At 41.9% G+C, this 25569-nt stretch overlaps 1 protein-coding gene across 4 annotated transcripts in view; it reads right to left on the reverse strand.

The window, feature by feature from the left end:
- Positions 1-25569, reverse strand: part of asic1b (acid-sensing (proton-gated) ion channel 1b) — a 256548-nt gene that overhangs the window by 58717 nt on the left and 172262 nt on the right. Inside the window, exon 1 of one of the 4 annotated variants that reach the window (XM_074641547.1) lies at positions 5665-6684. The exons of the other annotated variants lie outside the window; for them this stretch is intronic. Coding sequence (XP_074497648.1) covers positions 5665-6336 — 672 coding nt within the window. The 5' untranslated portion in view covers positions 6337-6684. Of the gene's footprint in view, positions 1-5664; positions 6685-25569 lie in introns of those variants that run through there. 4 annotated transcript variants of the gene reach the window in all.

Genomic DNA, 25569 nt, shown 5'->3' on the forward strand with positions numbered 1-25569 from the left:
TGACCTGTATCATGATAGATATATATCAGATAGATAGACAGAAGATTTTGGTCACATCACCCCGCCCTAACTACAAGTAGAAAAAACACTGCCGATTAGATGGACCTCAAAGCATTCAAAAGATGCCTTTGATTTTGAAATGTAACACCACACACGATACAGTATATACCATGGTAACGTCATTTAAAATATCTCCGCATGCTATTGCATAATCAATGTCGACCCTGCAACCTGTAAAGAGCAAATAAACTATAATTTCCACCTTGTGGTTGTATGCCTCTGCTAAACAGTCAAGTTGCAGTTTACACCCATGTCTGTCCAAAATGTCATCATTTTATCATTTCACATTTTTGTGAAATTGCCATAATTAGCATATGAATTCTTGAGTTATGGCCAAAAACGTGTTTTGTCAGGTCACAGTGACTTTGACCTTTAACCACCAAAATCGAATCAGTTCATCCTTGAGTCAAAGTGAACGTTTGTGCGAAATTTGAAGAAATTCCCTCCAGGTGTTCCTGAGATATCGTGTTCACGAGAATGGGACAGACGAACAACCCGAACAAATAATGGTCGTGTCTAGAAGGTAACCCGCAAATTGCAAAATCTGGCAAAAACTCTCATGACACTCACTGTCCAACGACCTATCCTCACCTTCTATTCAAGGTCAATGCCTAACCATAACCATTCGAGGTCAATGCCTAACCTTAACAATCAAGGTCAATGCCTAACCATAACCATTCGAGGTCAATGCCTAACCTTAACAATCAAGGTCAATGCCTAACCATAACCATCGAGGTCAATGCCTAATCATAACCATCGAGATCAATGCCTAACCTTAACCATCTCGCGAGAGTTTCCCAACTCGTGTGTTACCTTCTAGACACGACCAAACGTAATGCCTCCAGGTCTGTCGCCGCCGCGGAGGCATAAAAACACTGCCAATGGGATGGATTTCAAAGCATTCGAAGATGCCCGTCATCTTTGCTTTTAAAATGTAACACCGCACAAAAATACAGTTTATATCACCAAACAACCCAATGGGCCCAGAAAGACATCCCATTAAGCTGTTTTCTAAGCCGCGGTGAAGTGTCTTACAGTGGACGTTTTCCTCAAATGGCTCGTTATCAAACCCGGTCTTGAACATTTTCAAAACAACACAGAGCTCATTTTAAATTTGCTCTGAAACCAGGCAACAAAACAGCGATAAAGCATCCGTTTATAATTGCTGCATGGGCGTGGATGAGCTGAAGGAACGATCAATGATTATATTAGTGGGAGGCTGTAATGCAGAAGGGCTCAAGTTAAATTGACAACTTCTATAATTAGTCCCATTAGATCTGACAAAGAAATAATTACTTGTCACTTGTGTTAGTCAGGTCTTTAGCCTCTACTGCAGTAAACAGCTACACCGGAAACCTGCAGGCACGCACACACCGCTTCAGAAAATGCTATACAAACAGCATACTGTAGAGAACACTGTCACAGTGCTGATGTCCTCTTTAACATTGTCTTTTTACAGAGACAGGCATTAACAGATATTAAACACATAGCTTGCTAATAAGCTGCTTGAGTGACGTATGATTGATCAAACAGGGAAAGAAAATGTTTCACAACATATTCTAATCGTTTCTGTAATTATTCATGATGGACTACTTAAAGATAATTGGCTTTATAAGGACACAGTTAGAAAGAAGAAATGCAAGAATCTACCACGGCTCCACCAAGGTGTGCAAAATGATAATGAGATCTAAAGAGCAGTCCATCTCCATCTAATTCAAAGTAAGACATAATGGAAGCCAGAATGAGTTTTGAACAGCGCCACGGCAGTAACATCTGTCATTGAATGAAGCCTGGTCACTGCCTCCCTCTCATGCTAATAAAAAGGCAGACTGCAGTGCAGTCACAGTACCTTGTCTTTTAAAAAGCACATCAACAGAGCATGACAGCTGGCCCTATTTCACCTCAAGGACGTTGGCCATATAGCCCACTTTTTTTTCATCTGCGCTACTGATTGCCCGACCTGGGCATTTTTCAATTTTTGCTTGGGTAAGACCTGAATAAAAATATGTAGAGTAAGATCTATAGTCTGCTGTCAAAGCAACATTTTGCTCTCTCCTTTTGGGGGTAAAATTAAATCGTGCTGCTTTTTTGCACCAGGTTTCCTTCAAGACAAAACAACACTGTATTGCTATGATGTAGACACTATTTTCAATCTTTAAAGTTATCTTTTCTATATCATATTCTTCACTGCAGCAATGATTGTATATCACTGCAGGATCAATAATTTCATCCTGCTTTCACACACTGGACGTAGTAAATAACATAAATAAAGATCATCTAATTTTAATAATTTGCCCTTCCACTTGAGGTGTGATAAAACATGCTCGCAGCTCTTCTTTACATTTACTCAATCTCACCTCCCACATTTTCCTCATTCACAACCTTCATTCCACATCGCCACATAACTTTCCCCAAACTCAGAGTCCTGCGTTTTGGTTGACAGGATGCAGCCATGAACTGTAGCTCTCTACTTCAGAAGCTCCCACAACCCCTCAATGTCAGAGCAGCTTTCACTGTCGACGCTGTGAATGTTCTAATGAAAAATCTCCCGTTAAGACACACCTTTAAAGTTTAATGTCATGTCACTCTGCTTTCCTCTGCCTTTGAATCATCCCTGTGACAGTTGTAAGACGGTAAATAAGTTAGTTTTTGACAACTTTTTTATAAAAGTACAGTTATATTTCTGTAACAGACTCATGACACATATTTGAACTATTAATCTATAGCTCTAAAAAATGACTTGGGCTGCAACTAGTGATTATTTTCCTTATCGATTTAGGGGAGACACCCCACCTGAACAGGGTAAAAAAACTCATGGATATTACCATGAAACGTCAACCAGTTGATTACTGACATTAAAGGTGCTAAGTACGAGATTGGGAGCATTTCTATTGCCTCCACACGGCTCTCAGCATGGTGTCGGCTGAGCCGGCGGCTCGCTGCTAACGGTGCTAACAGTGAAAACAACGGCAACAGTGCTGACAGAGCTAACAGTGAGGAGAGTGAGTGAGAGGGCGCATGCACACGCAGCGACCGGCAGCAGTAGCGCGTGGTGGTGTGTGCTTGTTTGATTCATGTTCGTATTGTGATTGTTTCTAGTTTTTTTTTTACTTTCCCTCAAGTCGTTCTTCGTTCACTTACTTGTTGGTATGCATCCCTCAACCTCAAACAGAAAAACTCATTAACAAAGGTGATAAAAATCAGCAGCAAAATCATCGGCACTCAGCAGAAATGTCTATCTGTGCTGTACAACAAACAGCTGATAAAGAGTACCCACCGTCTGCATTCAGAATTTAAGTTTCTGCCCTCTGGTTCCCACCTCAGACAACCATTACTAACTAACCGATATAAATTCTCTTTCATACCCTCGGCCATTTCACTGCTCAACTCTGTAAAGTATAGGTAATATCAGCGCATCCACCCATGCCTGTTCTTGTCATTATCTTATATGGTAATATTGTAGCTCTTTTAACATTTTTGTATTTCAGGGTTTCACCTTTTTTCAGTGTTTTAGTATGTGGGGATGTACAGTATGTGTATATTGTCTTGTTGTGATGAGATGTTGTTGTTGTTGCTACTGCGGCAAAACCAATTGCACCTCGGGGACAAATAAAGGTCTTGAACTTGAACTTGAACATTGCATCCGTGAGCTAACCAGTGAGGCACGACCTCATTCTCTGCTCCGGTAGACATCACTCCACTATATCTTCATATTAATGCTCTGGGTAGCGTATAGAGCACCTTTAAGTAGAGCTGTTAAAACCACCAACAACCCCACATTCACGGTCTGTCGGACACTAGCTAAAGTTACGCCGCGCTGACAGAGCGTATGTGTGTGGCGGCGGCAAGCACAAAGCCACAAGTAGCGCTAGAGCTGCTAACGTAGCACAAACACACAAACTGTTTGTCAGACACTCGCTATCGTTACGCCGGGCAGACACACAGCTGACAACCTGCTAAACTAAACTAAATGATGCGGTGGTGGTGGTAGACTTTTACTGGGAAAGTGGCTGCATGTCCGTGACACTACACGCAGCACCGTGGCTGCTAACGCTCCCAGACGGGTGAACTGGGGACTCCGTTGTCTGTTGTGCTCCTACACTGCAGCTGGCGCACCGCTGCATGGGAGGCACAAATCTTGTCAGTTAACGGATAATAATCGTTTAACGAGGGTCGGTTATCGGTTAAGACATTTTTTCAAAATTAGCATCCCTACCTTTAAGGCAATTATTTTTTGTAAAGCCAGGTTCAAAATTCTTTGGTCTTCTTCTTTGTTGACATATTAGAGTCAACGTTTTTTACAGAGGGAATTGTGGATATCTCTTTGTATCACTCCATAAATCATAAAATACTGTCAACAGCCATACAAAAAATAGTGAAAACAAACCAACCAACAATCCAAAACCCCAAAATATTACATTTACTATCAAAGAAGACTAAAGAAAACCAGCAAATAATTACATTTAAGCCACCACCAATTATTTTTGGGGCATTTCATTGGTTAAAATATGACTAAATGATTAATAAATATAAAAAAAGTTGCACTTACTTGCTCTGTTGATTAACTAATACATTTAGCGACTGATCATTTAAGCCCTAAAAGCTACCATCACTTGTAACTACAACTTCCACTAATGCTATTCTAATGTTGCTACTACTAACACTGCAATAAGGAACATAAATTGTGAATTAACAAAGGGGTTGTGTTATCTAGTTAGTCTAAATGGGAATAGTGTGTCATGTATATGCTTTTACACACTGACATAATTACAGCTCAAGTAACTTTAATACATCCATTAGCAGTCTGCGCACACCTATCCATAACTGTGCAAAGGTCAAGCAGATCAATACACCGATAGCTTGATATGGTCAACACTCCTTGGTAATTTAGTATTCCACTTGTGTGCCGTCTGATGTGCACACTCAAGAGAACACAGGACAGCAGCTACAAAACCAAACATACCAGAAAATCAGGGAGTCCAGCAAGAGGCTGCCCTCAAGTTTCCTCTGGGCAACACAATGATTCCTTCAGTGCCTGTTTAATTCAATAAAAACAGCTGTGTGCCAAGTATGCCACTTTAAGTAATGGGACCAGCTTTTATTATATCTGCTCTTTTTTTATTTACAATAGACGTTCATTAAAGCGGACACGCTGACTTAGAAAACATTTTTATTTACGGCAGGATTGTGAGTAACTGAATTACCTCACAGCAATAAATAAACTCGTTCTTCCATATCAGGGATTTTCTACGGAAGTCCTAATCAGTGAGGACTATCCTCGCATTACAGTTTAGTTTTCAGTATTAGGTTTTATTGGATGACCTCATTTTAGATTTAAGATTCCTCTTGATGAAATCAAGCAGCCTTCTTTCTATATTCATTTGGGCGACGTTACCATTTTATATCCCCATATGCAATATCACCAATCAATCCAAACCATCAAGTCTACCAGACGCATATAAAATACCTCTAGATTGTAGAGTATGTGAAGTGGCAACTTGCACTGATGATTTCCAATTTATAGTCTGCGGGTTCTGAGGAAGATCAAACATTTAAAACTATTTTGAAACTCATTTCTCGCAGTGATGTCTCGGTGTATCCTACCTCTCTGAAGTTCTCGGGGCCACAATCTAAACCTCTGAAGTTGCACTCCAACAGCATGTCCTCCATGCGGTGTCGTGTGCGGTTGTAGAACTCATCCAGGCTGAAGCGAGAGCCCGGCGGGCGGTCCGGCTCTGGGGCAAGCGGAAACCCCGGCGCCATGCCTTCTTCGAAGCCCAGCAGAGGGCCCATGAAAATCAGGTCGCTGTAGCTCATCTGAGACTTACGAATAAAGTTGTAGTTACACATGGTGACGGCCGGAAAGGTCATGTTGTTGGCTACTCTTTCATCCAGCATGGTGATGTAATCATACTGGTAAAAGTATATGATCCTGTCAACCACCTGGAACAAGAACGCAGACAGGGCCATGGTGAAGACCACCGCCCACAAACCCTGGCGAATACCAAACTTCTTGTCCTCCACAAACACGTGGTTGATGCCGTGGAGCGTGCAACCTCCGAAGAAAGCAGCCAGGTCGTCCACCTCGGCGATGTCGTCCTCCTCCTCATTGTAGTCATCCCCCTGACTGCACCCGTCCAGGTATTCCTGCGAGTCCCCGTCACCGTAACTCTTCTTCACCCTCTTGTAGTGGTCATCAAAACCGTCTTTGCCGAACCCTCTGTCGGGCTCGTCGTCGGCAGAAAAGGAGATGGTGCACATGATCCGGACCGGCATGGTGGCAGGATGAATAATTTAATAATGCTTAGAAGAAGTAAGATAACCACCTGAAGCCAGAAGTCCAAAGAGTCCAAAATCCTGAAGCAATGAAATCTGGCAAATCTGACTACTGACGCAAAACCATCAGTCTAAAAATGTTTAGAATTCAGCAAGAAACAAACTTAGTTGGCCCCTAAAGTGAGGTCAAAACACAGACCCAGTCAAATTGTCCCAAACAAAGTCAAAACATCATCTGAAGCAAAGAGCACACGCTGAAAAGAACCACACACTCTTGCCGCCACTCACATCTACTGTGGAGTTGAACTGAGATGCCTTGCCTGAGTTTGTCCTTGTGTCTCGGGGGCAGATCCATCCCTTAGAGCAATTTCAAAAGAGAGAAGATGTAGAAGAAGAAGAAAAGGAGGAGGAGGAGGAGGGGAAAGAAGGTGAGGCCATGAGGAGTATAAGACACAGAATACTCCCACAGGGCCCAGCTACAAGTCACCGTGCCGGGGCAGAGTTTCACCGTTTACAGGAAAAAACCCGAAGCTTGACGCAGTGGGCAGAGAGAAAATGAAAGAGAACGCCAGCCGATATACAGAAGCAAAAAGCACTAAATAGGCTGTTTATTTCTGCTGAATTTATTGTTCTGCATGACCTCACTCCTCCCCCGAAAGAAAATGATCACAGCTCAGTTGTGTAATCAAATGCAAATAATACTTAGGTGTTATTGAAACAACGACAGATGAGCAATTGGTGAAGAAGGCTCACACGCCGGAATAATACAACACAACCTTACATGCAATGGTTTCATTATAAGATCTGCTCTTACGACAAGTTTTAAAGTTCAAGGAACAACAACAAAAATGAGACGTCTCCTTTTAGTAGATTCGGGGAGAGGAAGTAATAAGTTCATGTGTGATGCCTAATCAAAAAATAAAGCTATAACAGAGCAACCACCAAGGAGAAAAGTCAAGGGATTTAATCAAGACTTCCATTTGCTCATTGTTATTTTCAATCTAATAGCTCATTTTACCAACTCATGGCTTCGAGCAGTTCTGTGGAAAGCAGATTAACTGAAAGCAAATATGTACGAGTGGTGGAGAGAAAAAAAAAACCATCTCAACTGGATCCTTTCATTATTGAATATGGAGTTAAATGCAGATTCCCAGAGGTGGTGTTGGTTGTGATATGAAAAGGAAATGTAAGAGGCCGATCCATCCGTATCGATCCACCTCCATTAGACTGCTGAGATTATTTTCAGAAACATGATGTTGCCAGAAAATGAAACGTTAGATGCATTTAGGGAGATGACAGCACTCTTTACAATGAAAACCTACAGCTAATGGTACCACAAGATACCTCTGAGGAGCGGCCACATTAAACCTGTAAAACTAATGGAAAACACATTACCCAAACCGATCCATTGTGTTGAGCTTTTAAAAACCATAACAACCCGCCAGCGTATATTCATCTAGGGGGGGAAATATCAAGTGAGATGGTGAGAAAGGCAGCAGACTTGGTCAATATGTACTTAACTGCAGCTGTGAAGATTGTCCATCACAGAAAAAAACCCAACTGCGGGTGATAAGAGAGCAAACAAAACTGTTGTGGCTTGGCCTTGATCCGGCTCTATCTTGAAGCCAGCTTCCCGGCAGCGCCTGATAGCTTTTGGTTCTTGAATATGTATTAGTGATCACTAGATAGCCTCCGGCATCGAGTCTGACCTAACAAGAAGGTCACAGAGCTCCCTCGGCTGCAGTTCCTATGCCTTCTGATAGGCACTAAGCATGAATATTCATACACGCTACCATCTATGATTTGGCACAAAGTGGCAAGTTGTGAAACTGCTGTGAAGGAAATTGCACAGCAGCGCAGTGACCCTCTGAATAGAGTCAGAAGATTAGGTTCATGTACTTCATGCCAAAATATCTTAATTACGTTGTCAGTGCAGATTTATTGACGCTCGCAGGGTTGCAATAAATCTGTTTGTTTTGGCACCTATGTCCTTCTCAAAAGAGATAAGTCCAAATGCAAACACAATTATCTTGCTCCATTCTTCCCCATTTATCTCTTTCTTTAACGTCTCTTCATCCTTCCTGTCATTACTCATTGCTTTCAAATCACTCTGCCTCATTATGCATATTGATGTCCCCACTAGGGGGCAGCAGCAGCACACCTAATCCTGCAGTCTCTCCTAAGGCCCGAAAACAGCCATGACAAAGCACCAACAAACTTGAATGGCAACATTTTGAGAGAGTGAAGATGTCAACTGTGACGACCAAAATACTTTCTTATCTGTCTTGTGTATGTTACACTACCAATTCTTATACAAACAGTGTTCCAAATGGCAAACAGAATCATATTGTTTCTTTCTGAATATGATGTTTTCAATTTAACAAAGGAGTTGCTGCTGGTAAGCACAAAAATTAAACTTGATAAAGCAGAAATTAGAGACAAAGAAACTGCTATTCATTTTGTTGACCCACAAATGATAGCTTTGGGCTTTTAAATCAACAGCAAATTGTTGTTAAAGAAACACATTTCGTCGTAACACCTTTAAAAACCAGAACTGTGACTTCACTCCAATAAAATTACCCTGATTGAATTAAACAGCTGCAGCATTTTCTGTTCTTGAAATCGTCCTAAATGGGGTGCCCTGGGGGCCTATAGAGGCTTTAAGCTTTGACCATTAACCACTCCTCGATTCAAATACAGCTGGGAGCCTTCATCGCATGTTGTTCCCATCTCCTTCTCCCCTCACTTCCCGTCATCTCTCTGTCAACGCTCTAAAAAAGACCCCAAATGCCCCCCCATAAAAAAGGAAAAACATCATCCTAAAAAACATCTTGTTTGTCTCCACAGATGAACCCTGAACTTGCAGAAGAAAAAAAAACAAACAATGTTTTCAGGGTACATTTTCAAATCAGGTCAAAAGGTGGCAGTGTTGTGATGCGAGTGTACAGGTTTCACAGCCACAGCACACACCCCTGGGGCTGGGATTTCAACAAGGCCACTCATTTCGCCATGGTCAGAGTGAGAAGAGCGCAGGGCAGATGAGAGGAGAGGTTTAATGCTCCCTTTCAAGTCCCTCTCACCAGCTCCGCTTACAGCTAGGATCGACCTGGCGTTGCCATGGCTACATCCTGGCCGTCAGCGAGAGAGGATGCACAAAGCCCATTACTCAGAACATGCATATAGTCACACATGCACACACACACAGACACACACACACACACACACACACACACACACACACACACTCACACTCACAAACACTCAGAAAGAGCAAAAACATGGACACATGACAGTCTGTGTTGCTTTCTTTCACACACACACACACACACACACACACACAAACACACACACACACACACACACACACACACACACACACACACACACACACACACACACACACAAACACACTGAATGGACGCTTATCATTGCTCTCATGTAATTTATGCATACCTCATAAATCTGATTTGACTCAGGATTTAAAGTGAGAGTGAGAGAGTCAAGATGACAAAATACAGATATCACAAAGAAGAGCCGACACACTGAGGCAATGATATTACTTTGCTCAGAGGCAGCGTTCAATCAATAGTCTAGCATTCATATTCTTCAGTTATTGTGGAATTCAATGGATTCGGCCTGCGCAGGAAAAACAAAGATCAAGTAAACAACCACTGAGCTCGGCCCATTCCCAGAAGATGCTTTGGTAGAATGAGGCAGAGGCCAAAGGCAATGATGCTGTTCTCCAAAACACAATATTGTGGCCTCACCTTTCAACAGCGGCCACTGCTATCTGATACACGGAGCGTGTTATATACGCAGAAGCTCCCCTGCTGGGAGGAAATAATATGGAGAGAACAATGACCTCTTTTTTTAAGTAAGTTGTTGTGGCCAAACAACACATTTCTCATTTAAAGCAGTGCGGAGGTGATAACTTCATGGCCCGTCCTACAATACATATAATGAGAAAACCCGTTCTGTGATAACACGCAGTAACAGAGCAGAGACGGGGTTCGCCTGGTAAAAGATGGCAATATGGTTGAGTCGCGCTTTAAGGAAAATAATGGATTTGACACACTAGTCTCAGGTCTCAGCTCTTTATGCTGGTGGACAAACATGTGGCTATAACGGACAAATCTTTAGGTTGAGACCATAGACTGTATATTAGAAGTGGACGTAGTCACCGTGACATCACCCATTGGTTTGTGGACTGCCAATTTGAAGCATCGAGTTCGGCATTTTGGCCGCCGCCATCCTGTTTTGGCCATCGTTTTTTGGCCATCATTTTTTGCGACCAGAAGTGACACGAGAGGGTGGAGCTAAGTACAACCAAACGCTGAATAAAGCATTTTTAGGCGAACAAAATGTTCTAATTAACTTTCATGAACTGAAAACACACTGTGAAAGGGTTAAAGTTGTAAGAAGAAAACACAGACAACTCCCAGACTGGACAACGCCGTGGTAGCGACCTGTGAATCAACAGCCGATTAAACTGTTGTCAGGCTATTCAATAGGCGTTATAAGTCGCTATGTGGGTCAGTAGGGGCCTACTACACCCAATAGTCATCTATGCACATGGTAGATCACCAAAAGAAGGTAGAAAAGAACAAAACAGCAACATCTAGCGACTGTAGTAATTATGACAGAACCAGAAGTGAGACGCTGTAGTATAGATAGTGTGAAACTCCATAAGGGGTGGAGGCGGAGTTTGCATCCTGTGTAAAACCAACAATGTGTGGTTGTGTTTGGGTTCATAGTTATTTTAAACCAAAACACAATGTTTTTCCCTAAACTTCACAAATTGTTTTTTGCCTATACCTAAAGAAGCCTTTTTTTTGTGTTCAACACGTGACTCTTCATTCAGTTTTATAACATGTGAGAACGTGTTGCTTTTAAGTTTTCCTTTTCATTTTTACAATGAAGTAGGCCCCTACTGACCCAAATCTATGGTGCTTATAGCGACTGATAAGCCCTATTTAATGGCCTGGTGACAGTCAAATCGGGCACAATCACAAGGTAGCCACGCCCAAAGCATATACCCTGCTTTATGGTCTATTTTGCTCTAAATGGGACCATAATTTACTATGCTGTATTGAAGAAGACTTGAAACTAGCAATTGAGACCATAAACTCATGTTTACAATGTTTACTGAGGTAATAAATCAAGTGAGAAGTAGGGTCATTTTCTCATAGACTTCTATACAATCAGACTTCTTTTTTTCAACCAGAGGAGTCGCCCCCTGCTGGACATTACAAAGAATGCAAGTTTAAGGTACTTCAGCATTGGCTTCACTTCTCAGACCCGGAGTTGCCCACTAGTTGAGAAAAACAAAAATGTGAGCGTTGTATCATATTTTGGTGTCTCCTGTCGACTTAAAAGCTCCAGCCTTCCTTCCTGACAACAGGAAAAAGCTTCATCACAGAAAAGAATTTCATATATCTTGCGATCAGCAGGGAGAGTGAATAAAAAGTGAGTCAACACCAGACCCGTTTTTCTGTAAATGGCGCAAATATTTACACCGTTTTCCATTCCACTTCTTTAAAAATCTTTATTATTTATAGCAGATAAAATGACAGATCTAAAACTGTAGATTCACTGGCTGGCTCACAGTCATGTGTGTTGGCTAGTAAGCTTTCATCAGAAGTATGATGAAGAAGTGAAAACCATTCTTAGCCTCACATAATCAAGAATTTGAAAGTAGGTTTAGCATCAGTAAATGACAACCTGTCAGAAAATAGTTGAAAATGTCAATCACAAGTTCCTCAAGCCAAAGGTTATATTGCTTGTTTTGTCCACACAACAACATACCATCATGTAAGACAAAGAAAAGCACAAAAAACATCACATTTGAGTGGCTGGAACCAGTGATTTGTTTTTGTATTTTTGCTTAAAGACATTACTTAATGGGTTCATTGATTATCAAAATAGGCAGCTAAATAATAGCTTCTTGCCCATTCATTCATTAGCCCTGTTTTGGACTGGTGCTATCCATTGCACCCACATAATTAATTCAGTTTTGTCTCCTATTACGAATTTTCACAACAAATAGAATAATAAAACACACTGTGCGCAACGTTTTTTATTGGATTACAAAAACGTGACACCCGCTGAATCCTTTCATCGACAACCAAACAGAGGAATGTCTACACAAAATCTGGGTCGAGTGAATAAAACAATTGCAGGCACCATTGACGGTAGCTTGGCTATTTAGAAAAAGGAGGTTTGTGCAGGATGTCGCACCGGGATTCTCACTGACCAATCAGTGGTCTGCAATGTTTATACTCCACCTTCTAGTATTGGCTGAGCTTGCTTGGAACCTCGACTGAGGTGGTACTAAAAAATGACCAGATACTGCCAACAACTTTTGCTGATGGAAAACCAGAAAAGAGTGTGTCGAGTTGAGTAAAGCAATGTTGTACCATGCAGTGGAAATTCATTCAGTACTTGTGGCATTCTGGTGGTTCAGCTGACAAGTTGCACATCATAAAACTGCAATGCCGGCCCAGAACTGCCGGTATAACTTTTACTCCCACTCTCTACCAATTTGTTCAGTGTTCTCTCCACTTTTATTATCTAAAAAAGGTTAAAATCACAGAAAACTATTTTGAGAACAAAACAAAAATGAGTCATTACTGCTAAGATTGACTCTTTGCCTGACCAGGGTGAGTAGCACACATTATGTCAAACAGAATGTGGCGGGTTCATTTATAAAAGCCAACAGCCGTGGGGTAGAAAACTGCTCCCTGAAGCAGCTGGTTTATGTCAATGCCTTTTTAACACTGCAGAACAGATCTCGCTTTTGACACCCTGACACCACCAACTAAAGCCTTCAAAGAAAGATCGCTTCCACAGCAGAGTGCTACTTTCTTCTCCAGGTTTCTGCCCACTGTCACCCACTGCAGTGCCTCGGCCTCGGCACACACAATGCAGCAATGTGTCCAACTGCAGACAACACAGGAAATCTTAAGTCTTAAGAGGGATTTCATTGTGATGCAGACTGATGTCAAAGACATTAGCCGTGTTTCCATTCAATTATAAAACGAATTTTAAGTAAACTTTTGAAATGTTGCAAAAAAGAAATGCTACTTAGGCCCGTTTCCATCAACTGGTTTGGAGTGAATAAACTCAGCTACAGCGTAGTGTTGTCAGAAATTGGCGCTATAGGCTGGCAGGTCTGCATTCCGCCAGTAAACAAATCTTAGAAGAAGTAGAGGTTGCAAACCGGAAACAAAACAAGTCAGCTAGACCATCTAACCCATCTATGAGAGAATACAGGAGAGAGGTCTTCAGGAATTGTTTCAATTAGGCAAGTTTTAATTCGTCAATCATGTCAGCTAGTATTGGCCATGTTTCATGTTGTCCGGAAACAAAGACAAGCATTCTCAGGTTATGGGAATATCCAAGAAGACGCCGAAAGCAGAAACGGCAGATCAGTCATGTGAGTTTAATGTTTGCTACGTGACAATTTATTCAGCAAAAAAACACCTCCAGCGAGCGTAAATACTTTTTATGCATTTGAGAACGTTTTATAGAATTTTGCCGTTTCCATTCAGCTTTTCTAATGCGACACTTCAAAATGCAAATAAAAATATGTGAATGGAAACACGGCTACTGGCAAATATTCATACGAGAGTGACCTACTGCATCTCAAGCGGTGTTGATATTTATGACATGCTTGAAATGTACACTATGTAGTGATGGGAATCTAATGATGATATGCAGCTGGCGGCAGTTAGGCCGCCAAGTGCTTTTAGTGCCAAAAAAAAAATCAAGACTAAACTGAAACAGAGACGGAGCGATGTTGTTAAGGTCAGTGCAATTAGCACTGCATTGAAGCTGGAGACAGATGCCAGATGGGATCTATAGCAGAAGAAGACAGATGAAATCAATGGAGATATCATATGTCTGCTTTTGAAATCAATGGAATCCATGGAAACTCCAGCCTGTTCAGATAACAGGCAGGACCTTAAGAGCCTCTTCCTCTCGCTGGCTCTGATTGACATGTCAAATGTGAACAGAGCTGGGTCAGAGGTCAGTGATAGCCGGTCTTTGATTGGCTCTCCGTCGTGCTGCATTACACGGCGGCACCGGCTCCCCCTCTGTATGTGATTATCACTTGCTCCAACCCATTACCTCCACAGTGAGGTCTCCTCTGTCTCCTTCTCACCTATTTCAAATCAGCCTTTACTCGTTCTATCTCTGTTTGAGTCACTCTGACGTTATCTCTCACATTTTCTCTCTACCTTTCCCTCTCTCTATCTCTATTACTAAGACGAGTACCGGCAGGGCAGCAGGCTACCTTTTAACACGAGAGCCGAGAGGGACACAGTTATCAAGCTGAATGGTTTAAATATGTCTCTCGGTGTCATTTTCATATAGCCAATTCATAAGGGCAGGCCTGGAGTCACACAGCTCGGGGATCTCAACACTAATATCAGTGATTCCTGAGTCTGCTTTCAGGACCTCCATCTGCAGCATTTCATACATACCAATAAACGCTAAGCAAGCTCCCTCGATAGGCATGCATTCACTAAACCCTTTAAATAGACAATAAGGCTTATTTCTGCAGGTTTTAACAGTCATCTTGCGTACGTATTATAATACTTGGACATGCTGAGGCTGTGTTTTGAGAGTGTTTACTCTGGCTCAGACATAATGTGTTTTTGTCTTTGTCATTATTTCTGTCTGAAACCCATGCAAATAACGCACAGGAAATACGTGACAATCATGACATTTGCTGTTTTGCTCCTATTGCCAGATATGCCGCATAACATTTTTGATGTTGTTTTTTCAAAGTCCGTCGAAATGATGTTATATATTCGTGAAGAAATTCTGATCTCAGTGTATCATTTTCATTATGTTTGCAGAACGTCATTGGGTGTCATTAATTTTGCACCGCTCTAAAATAAGACTCGAGTTGCTCGAAACTCTGTGTGGATTGTGACTCAACTTTCCTTCTAGTCACACAGCATGAGCACCCTGATTTTTCCTCAGATTTAAAGAAAGCAGAACAGAGTGAAGCTCTAAAAAAGTAGCAGGGAGTTAGCAGACGTGGCATGTTTTTTTTCTTCAAAACTTAAATCCTGCAAAGCTTCATCCACAAAATGTTTTACTAATAAATTAGTCAGGGAAATCAACTTTTGCGATACATTAAATTAATTATATACACTTCGATGTTTTAACAACACGCACATTGAGTCAAAAAGTGACATAGGTGATAGCTACATTGACAGTCACAGTAACACTATATGAGCACCTGACGCAGTTTACAGGACTGTGATGACATCACAGAGGTGTTACCTGACTGCAGGTGGCTAGCTTGCTCTGGCTATCTTGTAGTGAATTTCATGGTCACTATGGCTCAAGTCGTCCATTAATCCCACAGTTGGTGGTTCGATCCCTCCTGCTGTCTACAAGGCAAAGTGTTCTTGAGCCAGACACTGAACCCCAAGTTGCTCCCGATGGGCAGGCCAGCCCGGTGTGTGTGTGTGATTGAAGGGGTGAGTCAGAGGCACATTGCAAAGCGCTTTGTCCATTAAGGTAGAAAAGCACTAAATAAATGCAGTCCAGTTACCATAGCAATGAGAGGGACAGAAAACATTGTGCGAGTTGACAATGCGTCATCTCTGGTAACGATAGGAGTAGCCATGGGAGCCAGCTGAACATGGTACAGAATCTACTTTCTTCAGTCCGCCACTACCTGCCGGATAACTAATGCTAGTTAGCAACTATCTGCTAATGTCAAGAAGCACAAGAGGAACCACCAGTGTGCAGACTGTTTTGCGCTCTCTGTGCAGAAGCCGAACGTCTGTCCTCTATTTAGTTGAAGCATAGAGTAGTGACGGTCCATAGCTGAGTAAGATCTCCTGTATTTTTTTGAATATGCATAATGATGACAGCCATGTTGCACATGGAAGTTTCAATCATGTTTTAGTCTTCCTGCATTTTCTGCAAGTTAGAATAAAAGATTAAAATCATGCATCATGTTTAAGCTTGAAAAAAAAACAACTTTGTTTTTCGACCCCATTGCTCAGCCCTACTGCTGACTATAATTTCTGCCGTTAAAATGATCATGCCACGATGAGTCACCAACTCACACCAGCACTCGTCTAATCACTTACGAGCTGGAACGCACATCGCTGCTGCTGCACCCGAGGACCAGAGGGCCATCAAGGCAGGATACTGTGGCTACAGGACACATCAGCGCTGAGATGTATACAAGCAAGCAAAACTTTATTTATATAGCACGATTCATTCCAGGTGGAAGCACAATGTGCAGCCACAAACTCTGTGTGGATAGTGTAAAGATAAAACACTAAATTAAAACAAAGACATAAATAATACACATGAGTTGAGATCATTAAGTAGTAGGAATAAAAATTAAATAATTAAGATCAGCAACCGCCTAGTAAGAATTAATAAGACATGTTGACATAAAACAATATGAATAATAAAAACATAATAAGACATGTGAGTTGAAACTAATAAAATAAGTAAGAATTAACACACCACACTACTGAAAGGAATATTTCAGTTTAGTATTAAAGGATGATAGCATTGGAGCATAAGAGCTAAAGGCAGTTTTTTTCAGCCAGTATGTGCATTTTGTCGGTACCAATCTGTTTGTTTTTTTCGCTGTCCTTCAGTCAGTCATGCACACGCAGACACACGCTCAAACACATGCCCACATTTGACGCTCACACATACAGCGATGTTGACAACTCATCCATCACTGCCACAAAATATACGGGACCCTCTCAGGTGGCAAACAAACATTTTCTCTCGTCCCACTGCCATTCCTCGACAGGTGATGGACGGTCAGCCGAGGCCAGATTCACCGGTCTCATCGCAGCCAATCACAAAATGAATGTCTGAGCGAAAGCACCTGGTGCATCTCTTGTTCCTGCTTCAGCATTCAGCGGTGCTACCTCCAAGGAACCCTCGGGGGAGCAGGGGGGAAGGGAAGGTAAAGAAAGAGAAAGGGTGGAAAGGGGGAGTGAAGAAGGGGCGGTAAAAAAAAAAAAGACTAGAGGGAGCAAAAAAGGTGGGAGAGAGGGAGGGTGGGAGCCAGATGCCTGCGCTCACATCTATTTGTCATGTCAGATAATATGACAAGCGCTCCAAGGGGGAGTTTATAACTAGATTATTGAGAGTACCTCGATTTATTTGCAGGACTAAGAGAGCCAACAGTCGCGGGAGCCCTGACATACTCATCACTTTTTTAAAACAAGATTAGATTTTGTTCATTTGCTAACCAGATTATGTTGTATCTTTGAGTGAAACTAAAAATTTGTCAGAGACGTGGATAGTTTGGATAATTGGGGAAACATCAGCCACGGTTGTTGATCTCGCCAATTTCACTGAGAAGGCTGCTTTAACAATCTGTGATGCATGCTTTCAGTCCTCTAGCTATCCATCCATCTATTGGCGTGATCACTAATCAGTGTGCTACATCTTATACACTTGCACAACAGCATTTGCTATGTTTAATACATGCTGCCAGGTCTAAAATTCCCACCCAAGGCCATGCAGGCATCAGTTTCCATCCCACAGTGGAGCAGGTGGGTGGAAGGTTTAAGTCACACTTCGGTCAGCAAAACCGCTGTGTCCAATAAGTTCATAATGAGTCCGTCCCCATGTGACTGTTTGTTCCTTTAAATGTAACAAAGGGGCCCGGCTCGGACTGGAAACGACATCTTAACAAACAGGAACTGTGGTTGCTAAAACACAAGGGAGTGATTTTGTTCTTGTCTACATTCGCAGTCTGTATGAACTTAAAGACTGAACAATCCAAGATGAGGTCAAGAAAGCAAAAAAGAAAATAGGACAATGAGTTCTGCTTTGACTTATAAATCATAATGAAAAGAGTAATTGCTGTGATCTGTTAGTACAGTAGGGGTAGAAATCACCAGAGGCCCCACAATACGATATTATCACGATACGATCTTATTGCAATTTTAAACATTTTGCGATATGCTGAGTATTGTGATAAGATATATTGTGATTTATTACCTTTTTTCAACTGCAAATTATGCAGTTTGTCAACATCTGTTTTATTTAATAACATACAGTTTTCACTCTGTTCATCTCAGAGTTTTCAATCCCATAACTTGAGGTCAGAGGTCAAGTGACCCCTTTGAAAATGGGCATTGTCAGTTTTTCATCACCAAAATTTAGAGTAACTTTGGAGCATTAGCATTATTCCCAACAAGCTGACATGACAAATCGATTCCTTGGGTTTCATATGATACAAGTACCTTAACTCTAACTTAAAGACTGAGCCCGCTACAACCTCTGAAATACAGAATAGCAGGTGGGCCGTCGGATTGTTAAGAGGTTAGTTTATATAATAAAAGATCAATACTTGACGTCCGTGTATCGATACAATATTGCCGCGCAAAATATCGCAATAGTATGCTGTATGGATTTTTTCTCCCCCACCCCTATCTGCTTGTGTTCTCACAGTTGGTGTCTGATATTAACAGGTAAATGAGTTATGTTGTCATTGTGTGCACCTGGTCGTCACTCTCCAAAATGAAACTGAAGCCATATTCAAAAGCTTGTTTTTGCTACTGTGTCATATCCAAACTGTGATAAAAAACTTTTATTTAATGAAGTTCCAAAGAGTGTCCTGAGAATTAATGCGATATTTAATGCTTTACATTTACCTCCTCGGCCTCTAATGAGTTGTAGATGGTAAAAAGATTAGAGAGCCATCAACCAGCGCAGATTAGGATCCGGACAGGCCTCGACAGGGGCTCACTATATGAGATTTACCATTTCCTCATCCCAAATAAGGGCCTGGCTGCTGATGAGAAGGGGGCAAAATCAATACGCCCTCCCGTTCCCATGCTCAGTAGGAGCACGAGGCACTAAAAGAGGGTCAATGATTTAGCGCATCTCTCGCTGAAGGAAATTAATAAACATGAGAGCGCGGGCTTGTGCTGTGGCATGTATGCCGTTCACATCAGAGAGGTGAGAAGGATGAGGAAATTTAATTCGGCCTGCTACAATAGCTAGCGCCGAGAGATGGAAGGTCACTTCTATTTCGTTTTGGCAGAGCTCACAGTTCTGTCTCTCTTCTCCTTTAGTTTTGTTCTATTACCATATCACTCTTTCCTGGGGGGAAAGTTGTAAATACCGTTATTATTTTGGATGAAGATTTCTTTTTGGCTGCATTTTCTCATCAAGTGTGCTCTATAATTCAAATCCAAAGATTCAACTATTCACATTTGTAGATTCACTAACTTGCAGCAAACTTGAGGCACATACACAGATGAAAAAAAAAATAATAATGATATGTTGGGTTTTACATGGGAGGGAGGGAACACAATCAAAAACTGTGTAATAGAAAAAGCAGAGTAAACCCACATGGCGTCTACATCAACAAGAGACAGTCATTAAACTGTGTCCCGAGGAGGTGCAGTGACAGCTTCAAGTAGTTTGGTATTATACCACCATGCCCAATTTACAAGCCAGATGATATTTGCATCAGAGGCAGCGAAATCCCTCAGTGAAAACACAGCTTAGGGAAGAAAAGCATCTTCTGTTATCTGACTGATAAGGACAGCGCTACTCGCATCTTCGTTATTTTTTCTTGCTAGTTTTTCTGCCGCCTCTAGAGAAAGCTCCTTATACAGTATGTTTTCCCCCCCACTGAATAATGGATCTGAGAACCTAAAATTGGCCATATGCCTACACTTTATTTCACTGATTTCACTGATTCAGGGCTTACGTAGCTTTGTATTTACCCTGCCAAAGTCTGCATTAATAAAACTATTCTTTAGTATTTACAAACAGGATGTTACTTATGTAAGGAAATGAACCAATTGCCATCTTCTTTTTCAAGTAACTCTAGGACACTTAGCTTAAGGGGGTGAAATCCTGCCTATAAGGGATGTTGCAGTGAGTATTGTATGCTGTGTGTGAATGTAGCATCGCATTTTAATAGACTGATAAAGTAGCTCACAGACATCCCTCCATTTATCTAAAGCCTATTTCATATTTGAAGGCAAGGTTGGGGTGCAGCTATGGTACATGTAGCGACATTTAACTGCATTTATCAGCAGTAGAAACAGTCAGGTAGCATAACTTTTTCTATTATTATCATACAGTATATCCATTTGGATCACTTGAAGGTGCTAAATACAAGATTGGGAGCATTTTTATTGCCTCCGCACTGCTCTCAACATGGAGATGGCCGAGCCGGCGGCTCAGCGATAACAGTGGAAACAACAGCCACTGCTGACAGAGCTAACAGTGTTAACCTGGGGGCAAACAGAGGGTGGGTGCTACGCTTCAGCAACGGCGCCATCGGTCGTGACGGCGTTATCAGCTATAACCGCCATATGAGCGCAGTGCAGAGGGCCGGTCGTGAGCTAGCCAGTGGGGCATATTCATATGCACGACCATGCACTAAAACGCACGTGCAGCTGGCCTGGATAAGTCAACAAAGCACAGGGAAGCTCAGATTACAACACCCGCAGAGGGAGAGTGACTTCATTCTCTGCTCAGGTAGACATTACTCCTCTATATCTTTCCATAGACAATAGTTGTTTGCTGCTATATTCATTGCCTTGATATCACACCTTTAGGACAGTATCTTCTTGTATCTTCGTTATGTTTCTTGCTAGTTGTTCTTCCACCTTGAAAGCTCCTTATACAGTATGTTTTCCCTCCAGTGAATAATGGATCTGAGAACCTAAACTTGGCCGTATGCCTACACTTTATTTCACGGATTTCACTGATTCAGGGCTTACACAACTTTGTATTTACCCTGCCAAAGTCTGCATTAATAAAACTATTCTTTAGTATTTACAAACAGGATGTAACTAAAGAAATGAACCAATTGCAACCAAACCTTTTCCTCTTCAAGTAACTCTAAGACACTTAGCTTAAGGGGGTGAAATCCTGCCTAGAAGGGATGGTGCCTCAGTCCTCTTTGATGAATGCTGCAGGCAGCTACCTGGCTCCATGATTTAAATTCAAAGAGAAAAAAAGCCGTACTGTAAAGGGAGTCTCGGTTCATTAAGGCTCTCTGCTGAGAAAGCTGGATATTATAGAGAGAAGCTGCTGGCTGAAATATAAAGTCACCCAAATGAAAACCCAAGCATGTTTTCCGTCGGGCGGCGTAAAGCTGGTGCTAACCAGGAACTTTCAAGTGAATGACTCTGGGAAGCTACTTTGATGTAGTTGACAAGGAGCCAGTAATGAGATGGTTGACTTTGCTCTCACTGGAGCTCCCCTCCCCAAACCTCTTCTCTTTGAATCAAATGATTTCGAGTCAGAACGCTGATACCGCGCGTCTGTCCATTTGTTGATAGTGCTCGTCTGCTCGTCTCCCCTGCTGAACACCAACTGCCACTGTTTGAGCTGGGGGGTCATATTAGCCTCCTGCTCAGGACCGAATCCCTTCACCAGCTGGGAGAATCTGTGCAGCGAAAGTAAATAAGACATCATCTAAGCTAACACATAAAATCCTACCAAAGTACTGTACTTGACCCAGCTCTTGAGCCAGGCTCTTAACCCTGAGCTGCTCCAGCTGCAGACAGTCAGACTGCATTCCTTTCTTTCTTCCTTTCTTTATCAGGGTTGCATGACAGTACGTAACTCTTGCATCTGTCACCATTTTGGCAGCTCGGCTGAGTCAGCTTTAGCAGTGAAAACAATGAGACACAGAAATGTGAAAAGAGCAGCAAAACAGCACACTTGATTTCAGTCGAGACGCCTCAAATCAAAACTAGAACGAACATGCACTGTAACCGGGATGTGCTTGAAACGAGCGGGAGAAGCACAAACTGAAAGAAAACAGATTGTGATGTTTTTTTTGTTACAGCTGATCTCTGCTTTTGTTTTTTGACTTCGCTGTCAGTTTATATGGTATCAGATATGGGTCACGTCCTGGAATAGATGCAACCAGACATCCAAAAGAATAAAAGACAAACGCGAGCAGCAATTCAGACTTGAGCATGAAAGACTTGAGTGTGAATACAGCCTTAGTTATAAAGATAACATCATGCTGTTAGCTTGCATTGTGATCGTGTCAAGAAATATGGTAAGCAACGTTCTGCAACATCCAGTTAGAAATACTTACCAGCTGAAAAAGACTATTTATCACTAATGACAGCAAATTGCACCACTATTCTTAGATGAAAAGGTGTATGGAAGCCTTTGGTGTTTAGTAATCTTGACGGAGATCAAAGAAAACAACAAACACCTCAAAAGCAAAACTTCCCTCTGCCTGCCTAAAAGTGGAGCCGTGAGAGGAAGTGAAAGACTGTGATTAAACAGAGACTAAGTAATTGATATTCCTCGCAGGACCCCGGGGCTCTGCCAAAAGAGGGATGGGGGAAGACGGAGAAGAGGGGGAAAAAACGGAAATGTATTACTCAACGTCAGTAATGACCATAAACATATAAATCACAGGGAACTGAGGCTGTTGCTGGGAAAATGAATCAGGCGCTGCTATGAGGGGGAAGGTTGAAGGGAGCACATGAGGGATGAAGGAAGGGATGGAGGAGCGGAGGAAGTGAGGAAACGAGGGGAAACCCACAGGCTCAAACAACACCGCACTGCAGGGTGTCTACTGGTGTTATATCACCACTCGCTTACAATTACTGACACGTCTCAGCAGAGAAATGTCTTTTTGATAACCAATACTTGATGCATGATTTATGAAAGCCTGACTTGATCTTTTCCTTAGAAAACCCTACGCTGATCTTTTTAATGCCGTTATAATGGTGTCACTGCAGAACGCACCCATGCAGATTCAATAACAGTTTAAGGGTCCTGCGACTAACCTTGAATGTCATCATCAAATAGGAACAAGCAGCTGGACAGTTCACCCCCACAGATGCCAATGGAGCCAATCAGCTGACCAGCAGCAAATCAATCATGATTACCTGGCTTTTTAAAAAAAGATCAATGGAGTTAATGACTAGTGTGACTTTGTCTTGATCCACATGATGAAACAAGGACACATACATGCGGGGCACTGCTCTTACACAGCTCGGCATCTCACTCACAGCGACATCTGCGGTGTTCTGTCGGTGTTCGTGTCTACAACATAGTGTGGCTGAAAGGCTGGTTGAATATAGAAATTCAACAACTGATGATTGTTTTGAATGGGCCTGTCAAAGTTAACGCGATAATAAGCTTCAGTAGGCAGAATGTGTTTTGCATCATTGGGCAAAAATTCCATAATAACCTTTCAGCATATTGTAATTCAAGTGTTGAAGAGAGAAAACTAGACTTCTCCTCCTCATGGCTCTGTTTTCAGACTTTAAAAAATCACATGACGGGAGATTTTGGCCAATCACAGGTCATTTCAGAAAGAGAGCGTTCCTATTGGCTGTTCATTCAACGGAGGCAGCTGTCAATCACTCGCGAACTCCCATCAAACGGTCAAACTAGGCAGCGTTGATCAAATATGAATCAATATTCTGTTACTGTAATGCCTATTTCTCACCTGAAATGTTTTCAGAAACATCTTGTAGTGTACTGTACTGGTCCCTGGAGCACACAAACCCTTCCACCACGGTAAGGTGGCCATTCATTTGAGTAATATTACTGGGTTTTTTTCAATGGCGTCTGGTGGCTTTGAAGAGAGCATAGATAACGGCTTTAGTTCCCCGTCAGAAAACATAGATCGTATAGCTGTCTCACGGCAAGGTAAACCAGCGGAAATATTCTAAATATAGTGTACACTTAAACTGATATTGATTCTTTTAGGTGTCTAAAATACATTCTGCTGCTGCCCCGTCCACAACAGCACATTACTTTGCTCCCATGCTGGCACTCCTGTCTGTTTCTCCAAACTCCATCTACTGTATGTAATACACCGACTATGGATAAGTACCCCATACAACCTCACTTCAAACACTGAACTATGCCTTTAAAGGAAAACCCAAGCTGTCAAATTACTTGTTGTGGGCCCAGCAGTTATGTTTGTTATTCTGGAGACAGTGGCTTAAATTAACCAATGAAATTAAAAAGTATGACGTTGTTATCCAATGAGCTGGTTGCAGGTTTGAAGACGACCAACAGGATTCATCGTTTATCAAAGGAGTTAATAGTTTTTTTTGTTCTCTAATCCTCATCCTCATCAGCATGGCTGTGCTTTTCATTTGATGGTGGCATTACAATCACTAGTGCAGTGCCCGTTCGGAGCTTATTTTAGCTAATTTGAGGGCCAGCTATAGCAAAACTGTATGGAACATCAACAATACAAAAAAGTAACTTTTTCCGGCTTAGTCCAGAGATGTGCAGTACCAAATTTGGTGACGATTGCTCAAAATGTGTAGAATGAGTAGCAAAATTATCTGATGTGGACACAATTAAAAATGGCGAAAAATCAATCCAGAAGCAAATGGCTTTATATAGATATATTCATCTGGACCCACAAAATCCAGGGGAAAAAAATAATTGTTTCTGAGACTTATGGTTAAAAAGTTACAGGCCAAAATGTAAAGTTCATTGTTATAGCGCCACCATCAGGCCAAATCGCATCACATTCAACATTGCACGTCTATGGGTCCTGAGCAATACACCCATTAAGTGTGATGTCGATGGGAAGAACAGTTCTCGAGATATGCAAAGAACAAACAGACAGACAGACAGAGATTCCTCGCTTGGTTAGATGCAAGCAATATCATAATTGCAGACGATTTTAGCTCTTTGATGAAGAATTTGATTGGTTTATTTGATCATCTTTAATGTGTGTTGTGGGATTTACTAACTATATTCATTTAGTGGTTCATTTTGTCTATAAGATATGCACATTCAAAATGTATGCAATCTGTCTGACATGCATCTAATCACTTTAAAATTCTCAGGAGAGGTAGGAACAGCTGCTAAGATAATCTGCAAATACTGTATCATGGATAGGTGCAGAACCTGAGAGAAATTAGAAACCAGCAGACACCAAGACATTAACCACAAGCAAATCTGTGGGAGAGCAATGAAACTGGCAGCCTCATACTGACGCTGCGAGGCATCCAACACCAACAGAGACGCCAACTCATGATAAGTATGTTACTACAAGCGGCAAATATGTAGCTTAGCGAAGTGACACAGTGATCTCTGGCATCTTAGTGGAGGGTAAACCCTCAGGGAAGAGCTGCCATGGTCCAAAACGGCCTACAGCAGGACAAGAAAAGTCTGCTCCCGGCTCGAAGGACTCGTCTGAGGCCGGAAGCTGATGTGACAAGTGGCCGGCAAACAGATTTGGGGACACAG

Source organism: Sebastes fasciatus, chromosome 1 (genome assembly GCF_043250625.1).
Source record: "Sebastes fasciatus isolate fSebFas1 chromosome 1, fSebFas1.pri, whole genome shotgun sequence".
NCBI classification, from domain to species: domain Eukaryota; kingdom Metazoa; phylum Chordata; class Actinopteri; order Perciformes; family Sebastidae; genus Sebastes; species Sebastes fasciatus.